This window comes from Triticum aestivum, chromosome 6A (genome assembly GCF_018294505.1).
Source record: "Triticum aestivum cultivar Chinese Spring chromosome 6A, IWGSC CS RefSeq v2.1, whole genome shotgun sequence".
In the NCBI taxonomy this organism is placed as follows: Eukaryota; Viridiplantae; Streptophyta; class Magnoliopsida; order Poales; family Poaceae; genus Triticum; species Triticum aestivum.
The window spans coordinates 294,986,414-294,996,522 of NC_057809.1; the positions used below are offsets into that span (position 1 = coordinate 294,986,414).

At 41.6% G+C, this 10,109-nt stretch overlaps 1 protein-coding gene across 1 annotated transcript; it reads right to left on the reverse strand.

Annotated features, from left to right (window-relative positions):
* Positions 1-5,438: 5,438 nt before the first annotated feature.
* On the reverse strand, positions 5,439-6,870 carry LOC123127452 (putative cytochrome c biosynthesis ccmC-like mitochondrial protein). Its single transcript, XM_044547170.1, has one exon. The coding sequence runs from the start codon at positions 6,677-6,679 to the stop codon at positions 5,957-5,959; it is 723 nt and encodes a 240-aa protein (XP_044403105.1). The 5' UTR covers positions 6,680-6,870; the 3' UTR covers positions 5,439-5,956.
* Positions 6,871-10,109: the final 3,239 nt, after the last annotated feature.

Below are 10,109 nucleotides of genomic sequence, written 5' to 3' on the forward strand. Positions count from 1 at the left end.
GGTCATACGCGGGACCTACCCCGAGGAAGGAGGCTTGAGGCGCGCTAAATACAATTGTTTTATCAACACGGGGTGGAGAAGGCATTGCAATTTCCTGCTTTTATGATTGCTTCGATTCCTCTGATTCTTCTTCTGACAGGAATTACCAATCCTTTATTGGCTATGTCATCCTTTGTTTAGTAGATGTATGGTATGGTATGGTTACTAGGTAGTGTTGCTCGATACCCGAGCTTGCACCAGTATTAGCTGGCTATTCCACTATTGCCAAAAGAATTCTGGCTATTGGCTTTCCAGCTTTCACCTCTCTGCAGCTTCTGGAGCTGCTTAAGCGCTTAACTTCTACCAAAGTGTGGTATACATTGGATGGAATTAGAGTGGGCGTGGCTACCTACATCGGGCAAGAATAGGAGTCGTATTTCGTTTTGTACCACCGAATAAGATAGCGAGAAATCAGATCAAGAATGGAACCTGTGGACCCTCCGACAGTACGAGCCCTTGTTCGCTTGGTTGCTCAACCCCTATCTCCCAGGCTACGACCTATCGCATTGCCTTCGATGAGTCTATATCGGATGGGTGTTCAAGTCTTTTGAAAAACCAGCCCATTCTAGTCTATCTGTCCCACTCTAAAGAAGATAGTGAACCTGAGGTTGTGCTGTCTCCAATCCCACGAGTCCAATAGGAAGAGCTAGTCCTCTAAAGTAAAGTAGGCGAATTATGGCTAAATAAAAGAATTCTTACTTTCACGGCCATCAAACATTCCAAGACATCTCTTCAAGACTATCCGACTCAGCTTTGCGTAGGCAGAGCCAGGAACTAGATCCGTATCCCATGATCAGTAATCTTACAATTACACAACCACCAGATCCTTTAGGTTTGTTCGATCTATCGATAACTGATAGACAGACGCCTTTGACACTTCCTCCAGGTGGAGTTGATTAACATTCTCATGGTTGGTCGATGGAAATAGCAAGACGAGACAGACATGATAATCTGAGAAATATATGTGGTGATCCCTTAAGCAATATCTAAGAATTAAATGTGTCCAAGATTCAATTGATTGGTTGAAGCCAAGGTCTCGAGCTAGTCCATCTTCCTATATGATATTCTTAATAATGCACAGCACCAAGCCAGAAATTGGGGAATGAATTGAATCGATTGCCTTCCTTTCCTGGACTGGACTGAAACTAATAGGCTGCTTCCTCGTCTGTACTTCAACTAGGAGGTTGTTGATATCACTCTAGATTCTCGAAAGGATATTGGATTGATTTCAAATCAAGGAAACTATTGAAATCGGGTAGCGAACCTATTGTTCCTTATTCTTTTGTCCTCCTCGGCTCTAGTTGAACAATGCACACACCCCGCTTTAGCTGCACATAATAAGGTGATCCGTGAGGCGGCTAGCTATTAGTTAGTGCGATGTGCAGTGAAGTGAGAGATCTCTCTACTCTAGTAGACCAGATGAAATAGCTGCAATGACTAATGTTTGATTGGGAAGACAGAATACATACGTTGACGTGCCCAGTCGAGCTACCGTAAGGTAGTCTAGTTAAGGAAAGGAAACCGGCTATTCCCCTCACGCTAAGGGTGCGATTCCTTACTCTCCCACAAGATCACACTAAATACAATAGGTGCGTGATCTACTAGATTCTTATAGAATAAATTTATAACCTTAGTTGATAGACAGGAACCACCATCCCATAACAAAAAAGGGGGGCGAAGGTTATTTTGTACCAATGAAGACGGATTTCTCTCTCGAGCTGCTCAAAGATCTTTAAGTGGCTTACGAGGTAGACTTGATCATGATCCATATCCAACCTTCTCCCATCTGCTTCTATCTCTAAAGATTAGAGTCATCGACGCGATTCCAGTCCAGTGCTGATAAAATCCTGCTGTCCAGTTCGGGAAAGCAAGTGATTGATTAGTTCCATTGGTCTATTGGCTTCAGCTTCCTTTGCGCAAACCAACACCTATTTGGATTCGCTTGAGAAGAGCGCATTCTTGAGATGCTAAGGGCTGGCCAAAGGGTTAACTAAACTAATAAGATCTCTTCTTCCTTCTCTTTTATGCTTCAGCGAATCGACTTCTTCTCGATGATGGACATTCCACAGGCATTTCTAGAGTAAGATTCATGTGCAGCCTTTCTCGATCGTTTCTTATTCTCGAATAGAAGATGATAAGATGCATACCCCCTCCTCATTAATTACTTATTTCCTCACAGCCTCTTGATGCAAAAAACCTATTCTTTCAAGGAAAAGACCTTTCTAATTCAGTGTAGTTTTTCACTGACTATTCTAGTGTAGTTTGACTCAAGTATACGTTTTCTGAAGTCTCAGATTGCATGCATTTCTTAAACAGTATTGCACACTACTAACTAAAAAACTAGTACTTTACTGACAGGAAGTTAATAAGTATATATTATGCAAACAATCCCTCGCTTGGTAGTTTCCTTTCTTTCCTACCACGCAATCAATCTCTTGCTTACTTAAAACTCTAGTTTTGTCGGACAACCTTGCTTCTTTCTTATAGCAAAGTGCTGAATCCATAAGCTTTTGTCGGAGCCTGCCACCAATCAGTCTAAATTAGTTACTTAATTCCTTAACTACCTAGCTTGCAGAGAATAAAGTAGGCTTTGGCTGAGATACGTAAAGGAGGAATAGTCAACTATACTCCGAATGTGCTTTGAGCAGACAGATATGTAGGTTCCTAGGAAGGAGGTAAGCGCTTGTCTTTCTGATGTCAAGAAGTAAGAAGAGGTAAAACTCCTAAAAAACAACTTGATCTATGTTGAAAGTTTATGTCAGCAAGCAAAGAGATTGCCTAGGGCGAAAGAAAATAAAAAAGACAATAAGAAAATAAGTGTTTCAAGCCTAAGCAAAAGATAGAATGTTGTATTGCCATAACCTATGTACTTAAGCGAACTAGCGAAGAAAGGCGAAGAATGGCTTTGTTCAAGCCCAAGTCAAAATCTATCTCTGATAAAGCATTCAATCTTTCATCTTTATATTCATTATCTGCAAGTTTCGAGTCCTTCTTTGACTTTCTCCTTCCGGCACTTTTTAGTCATAGTAAAGATGTGCTGTAAGGATCAAGAGTGTACCTTATTTGTTTTAAATTCTGCTTCGCTTTCATCAGCCTTATTATGGGTTTGCCTGAGGGCAGCCTTATATTCGATATACTCCCCTCCCTTTAATATTATTCTATTTAATGCAAGAGTAAGGATAGACGTCTTATTCTTCAGTGTTGAGATAGAATGACTGTAGACCCTCTTCTCTCTTTTAGTTAGCATTACTTATTCCAATTCCTAATCTATACCATAAAGCAAAGCCCTTTTTGCGCAAGGTTCTCTCCTACGTATACAATTCTCACTGATGAGAGTAATATGCCAGTAACTATAGAAGACTTTATTATTATTCTAAATAGGCGGCAATAGGTCCATCGAGATAAAGTATGACTAATAAGTAGTAATATAGCTAGTTGCTATACATAGACTTGAAGTCAGGGCTTACTCATCCTAATCTTCTCTTTACTACTTAGTTAAGTTTAGTTAAGTTATAGGATCAGAACGAGATTTTCTTTGATTGCCGTTATAGGAAGTGAGCAAGCAAGCTAGACACGAAAACTCAGGATAGACGCGCTGCTCTTCTAGCTTTGGTTGGAAATAGAAAAGCAAGTTATAGGGCCCATGCTGCATTCCCTCAAATAGCAGTCTTTTTTTTATGTCTAAAGAAAAGTTGCCTATTAATAAGCAGTCTTCCCTCTTTCATAAGGCTCTAACTTGCGTAAGGAATCAAGGAGCTACAGGAGTATACCGCCGAGTACTTACTATCTTGGATAGCTTTTTGCCTTGCAAAGAGCATAGATTCAACTTCAATATATGTAGCTAACTCTCTATTGCTTTATTGCAATCCGCTTCGCGCCACTTACTCGGGACTATATAGTTCTGTCTATAGCTAGTGCTTACTTTTCATAAGGTATAGTTACTGGTCAGATTCTAAGTCACATATAGTTGTAGTGCCTAATCCAAGGCAAGGGGATAAGTGCTTGCATAGGTTAGGTTGAGATAAACTCTATATTTCCAGTCTTTAACGCATCCATTCCTTGGGCTTAAGCATTGTTGAGCTTGACTTGTTCTAGCATAAGCCATCTAGTAGGCCTGTTTAGCATTCTAAGCAGCCGCCTTCCTATACGCATAAAGTGGAGTTATATTAGTACCTCACACCACAATATAAGTCTTATTCTAAGTAGGATCACCCACATTTATTTACTAAGATTTGCTTTATGAAAGTAAATGACACCAGGATAAAGACCTTCTTTTTACCCATAACCTTTCTCTGCAACATTGGAACCAAGATCGGGCTTGGCATAGTTACGAGGTTCCCATTCTATTTAACTAACACTAACTGAAGCTAACCGGAAGCTTTCTTCTCATGCGACTCTTAGATCGAAAAGAGGCTGCTGGACTGGACCACGGCTGAAACTGCCAGGCACGGACTAAAAGCTTTTATCAGGGATTCCCGAGTCAAACGACTACCATACATAGCATAGAGCTGGAAGCTGCACTAGTGTACAGAGAAGACTGGATGTGAACACGGGCGGACATTGGCTATGTATGGGGCACTCACTAATCACTATTAGCAGGAAACAACTAGCAGAAAGAAAGATGAACGCACTTTCACTCCTTGCTCTTCAGCACGTACTCACACGAGGGACTCTCAAATCTCTATTTCAGACCATAATCTTTCGATCCCTTTACCGAAGTGATTGATAGCAGGGCTCCAAAATCATAGGGCTTCTTCTATTTTTAGTGTGAACTCACTTCTATTCTATATCAAGATAGGGGCTTCAGTACTTGGCTGACCGCCCGGTGGAAGACCTGGTTCTACCACACAAGGGCAGCTTTCGTAGTCCAGGATTATTTTCCTCATATGTAATTTCACCTCAATGTGGAAATGTCCGATCTTATTCCAAAATAGAAGGTCTTCATGAAGGTCTGTCTTGTTTCAGGAATATAGGTACCGAAGTTCAATAGCGGTAGGTACCAAGGAGAAGACGAGTCAGGGCCGATTGACAAGACTAGCTAGGCTGACCTTCCAGCCATACTCCATCCAATATCGAATGGAAGTGCTAAAGGTTTCATGTGATGCTGACCTCAATGAACCAGACCTCGAGAATTCGTTCATCCCTTCGCTCCGAGGATTGGTCGAGTACTTGGCCACATGCATGAGTAGGCCTGTTGCCGGGATGTCCCATTAAAAAGGCAGGTCCCATATTTGAAATACAAAAATAAGATCAGATAGCGCTCAAGAGGTTTTTCTCCATACGAGAAATCCTTCACTCGCAGGGAATTCAAATAGATGTGTGGAAGATCATCAAAGAAAGGAAAAAGACTGAATTCGATCCATCTCCTCCCTTTTCTTTAAACCAAGAGCTACTCCTCCCTTTTCTTTTTTTATGTAATTTCAATACGATTTCGTTTGTGTTCATGTTTTCAATTTAGAACCCCACGGAAGTGAATAGAAAAAAGCAAAATACCCCTGTGATACGCCTTCCTTTACCTATTTCTAGATTGATTGATGTTCAATGGAGTGAAACTTGCCATTCCTTCTTTCCTTTGAAATTGTACATTTTTTTGATTATGAACTAATTGTATCCTTTTTGTTCCCATCGAGCTTTCTTGCCTAGTGACTAAGGATTTTCACACTTGTTGTGTCTATAAAAGATTTTCTCATAAAACACTAACAGAAGTGTTAGAGGGATTCACTTTCGATAAGAATCCAAAAGCAAGTTCCCTATACTACCTTCTTTCCCTCCTCTGTTTCTGTCTTTAAGAGGCAGTGCATCCGGCAGGAATCGAACCTACTTTTTGACCCATTTTGCCTTTCTAGGTTGGTGGGCGCTTTCACCATTCAGCCATGGATGCTTTAGCGAGTGAACTAGGTTTTTATTTGAGAGCGAACTAGGTTTTTAGTGGTATTCCTTCTCGAGCTTCTATTTCTTCCGTTAAGGGAGATTCGGGAAAAGATGGAATAGGAAGACGTGTTTCTAGAACGAACAAGATACGGGTAGAGAAGGGGAAGTTAGCAAAGTTAGACAAGATTGGAATGGGCATAGGAACATGTATTGATGTACCAGATCGGCTAATGCTCCCAGGTTGATGCGATGTATTCCACCAGTTGACTGGAGACTTTATTATTGGTATATCGATCGGTCCAGCACGGATTGAAATAGGAGCCGGTTCGACAGGAAGCTTTTGAAAACGCAGTGCACCCAGGTAAATAAGGAACAAGATGAATACAGAAGTTAAACGAGCATCCCACACCCGAAAGGTACCCCACATAGGCCTTCCCCGAAACCCCCCAGTCACTAACGTAAACAAAGTAGAAAAAGCACCAATTTCTGTACCGGTTCCGGAAGAGCGAAGAAAAAGGGGATGTTTTGTTAATGGGAACAAGGAACTGTTTATAGCTGTCGTGATATAAATAACTATACTCATCCGAGCCGCGGGAACATGTACATACGAAATACGAGAATTTCCACCTTGTTGAAGATCTGGTGGTGCTACCCGAAGACTTAAATGAATAGCCATCGCTGTTAAGAATAACCGAGATCCAATGAGAATTTGCGCGTAGCTTTTTGTCTTTGACATAAAAAAATAAGGTTGTAATAACGAAACTGACATTTTATTTTCCTTGCCTTGCAAGTGGAACAAGAAAGACTATATAGTTATTTTGATTCTATAAACAATCAAAGGATTTCGCATGCTTTCCATGGAATGACGGAATTCCCCTTGCTTAGTTTTCGCTCCGCTCGTGCGTGGCACTCCTTGCTTGCGGAGCGGCATATCAGAAAAAGAAGGATTGACTTTCTATACGGGCCCGTCCCCTCTTACCCCTAACTAACAATTATGCTGCTCTCGCCTTTTTGTAATCTTATGTTTCAAAAATGCACTACTAATTTTTACGGCCTCCTTAGTCACCCTATCCACTCTCGTCCTGTTTTCGGGTTCCCTTTCAGGGGATGAGGATATTTCGATGATTTCTCCCTCCGTAGGTGGAAAACACGTGGGTGAGTAGAGTCTGTGCTTTGCTTTTGGGGGCACCGGCAAGAAGATTCTCGGCCACCCTACTCTGACTTGATTAGCTACTAGTAACTAGGATCGTTCAAACAGTCAGTCAGCAATGCGTACTTCTTTCCTAGTTGAGTGGATCTGCGTAGCAGAGCCCAATCTTCTACCACAAGCTCTGACCTGACTTGTTGTACTTGATTCACCCACGTAAATAGACAACTTGGATAATAAAAGTCATCCCATAAAAGAGAAGTGAGTCCGCATGTCGGCAAATGATTTGGAATTGAAACTGGCTACAGAGGAAACCGAAGCCCTAACTCCCCATTCTTTCTATCTTACATCGCCATCGAGCCCTGGCTGTTGAGTCACTGGTTTCTAATCGCAATGGATTTAAGTTTTCTTTGGCTTTTCCATTCGCTTCGTTCAACCCTGATCTGGATAGATAGCTCGGCTTCTATTAGCTGAGAATGGTTTTGTCAAGGAAAGGTTTCGCTATACAACAACAATGAACTCACTTCTGATCAAATTGGATTTGATGAATCGGTAATCTTTCTCTGTCTTGTGAGAGAGAGTCACTTGCTGTATTGAGAGCGGGCGGGTGACATGCATTAAGCGAAATCAGTTGTTATGTTTTTGATCTTATTTGCGCGAGAAGACCCTTGACTGAGGAGACGTGTTTGGCTTGGATGATGCCGCTATGCTCCTATTCACTTTCAGAGACCGCTCTGAGTTTGCCGGTTTTGCGGCAACCCTTTCACTAAGAACATTTTAGCCATTAACGAAATGCCACTATTCCACAATGCTTCTTTGATTTATGTGTAGAAGCGGTAGTAGTGAAGAAAATGGAGGGAGAAGAAAGAAAGCGATGTGACACGAGAATAGATCACATCCGACAGCCAGCCATGCCATTAGATAGATCCGCTCTGAGTCTTCTGCAGGATGAGATCCGCTTGGTCTTGTGATAGGGGCTTGAGGAGGAAGAAGAGGGGATTTCTGAAAAAAAGAATGAATCTCCTTATTTATAGGGAACAGGACGTGTGACTTCCTCAAACGAAACGAACGTGGCTTTCGTGATAAGGCAAATCCTTCGTTCGGTACAATCAACATATTGAATCTACACTCGCTCGGCTCGGTGCTGAATGAACTCCTTCATTGATTCCGGGCTGCTCGTAGGGGGACTGTGAAAGCAAGCGTAGGAGATCAAAATGTGAGTCGAGTCCGATGGGTAAAAAGGGGAAGCAGGAAAGGGTTCTGATGTGAATTCTTCTGGTTTGTATATCTATCTCAGCCCTTGCTTGAAAACCTCAAAATTGACTTGCATCTTCCCTTATCACACTACACTTTCTCTTCCTTATTCCATTTCACTGAGCTAAGCAACACTTTTTCATGTATTCACCCGAGATATTATAGAAATTGGTCATATTGATCTGTCGTCTTGTTCTCGATAGGAACTTGCTGTTGTCTTGGTTGGTTTGAGAGCAGGCACTGTCTATATATCCAAAACCGGAGGAGAGTTTGGGTTTGGATCACAGACGATCGGAGATTTTGGATTGAGATGGATGGTTGTGCTTGAAGTTACGAGTCGGGTAATGCTAAGTTGAATCGGCTGATCCGTTTCATCCTCTTTCGGCAAAGGAAGTTGGACTTTAGTTAGCTAAAAAAAAGTACCAGCAGCCTGTCTGTGCCCTTTGAGTCTATAGCCGCCAAATCTAAAGATTCCTTAAGTTGTCGTACGGCTTCTTTTTCTTCTTTTGTCAATGATCGGTGACAATGAATGCTACGAATGTTCGCTTCCACTAATGTCGTATAAGAATTGTGAGGTGCCCATAGCTTCCCGGAAAGAAGAAGAGTCATTGTCGTTTCCTGACCGATATGAATGCACATATTGACCCTCGCCTCGGGAAATACCACCAGTAGAGTCTGCAGAAGGTGTCGTTCAGGAGAGATGCTGGGCTCTAGATATGCGAGTGAGATACCCGCCCTCGGTCATGACCTGGGTTGAAGAAGGAATCTATGTTCTTGGAAGCAAAGAAAGAACTCCGGTATTCCGACCTTATCTTTTTGCTCAAAGAACGAATCAAACCCCTTGTCGAAGCCCTTTATGATATATAACCCTGGATCGAGCCAGATTTGGGGCGGCTGAACCCACTTAAGTTGAAGCCTTAGTAGATGTCGACGGAAAGGTGGGAAGAGCTGATCGAACCTACCAAGCAACGGTTAGTTGTGCGGTGTACATACAGGCTGGTTTCGCCATTAGCGATGAATTGGATTTATTAGTAAGGGAATGAATGAAGCGGACCGGAAAGAAGATGGATTTTGGAATAGAAAGAATTCCTCTTCTAGGTTTCTGCTTCAAGTAGTAAGCAAAGGATCCTACCTGCTAATGGTTGAAGACCTTGGCGGCCTCTAGTTCTTCTATCTAGTTTTTTAGCCTAGCGCGAACGAATAAGCTTAAACAAATGGTTTCTTTGGCAACGATTTTTTCTAGTTGATTTGTCCTTATATATATTAGCCGTAGTGTAGTTTAATAAACTGCTCATAGCTCTTATCATTCCTTTATCCATGCATAGACTAGGAATATATTAGCTGTTAGCTCTGGCACTTTCTTCTTCTTTATTTGCCGTTGCATTCAATAGCCTATTTGAAGTTAACAAAAGCTTTATTAGCTAGCTCTATGAAATACGTATATCTTCTTGGCTATCTAGGCTATCTCTACAGGCTTTTTCAACCTATAAGCAGACCTTTGTATACACCCTTGTAACTGAACTAGCTATTCACAAAGAAAGGTCTATACCGTACATATACCAACTACGCACCCCTTGTATACTTCTTTTTCCTTCTCCCGTGCTTCAAGTTCTGCCCCGGCTCACTCCCCTTTCCAGCAATCTATGTGGGAAGCACTCGTTCAAAGTAAGTTGAGATTCAAAGCGTTCCCGTAAGCCAGTAAGTCAATCAAAGCTATAACTCTATTTGTTAGTTTCAGGAAACTGGTACATATTTCAAATAATAATAATAATATATATATATTATTATTTGGTATTTA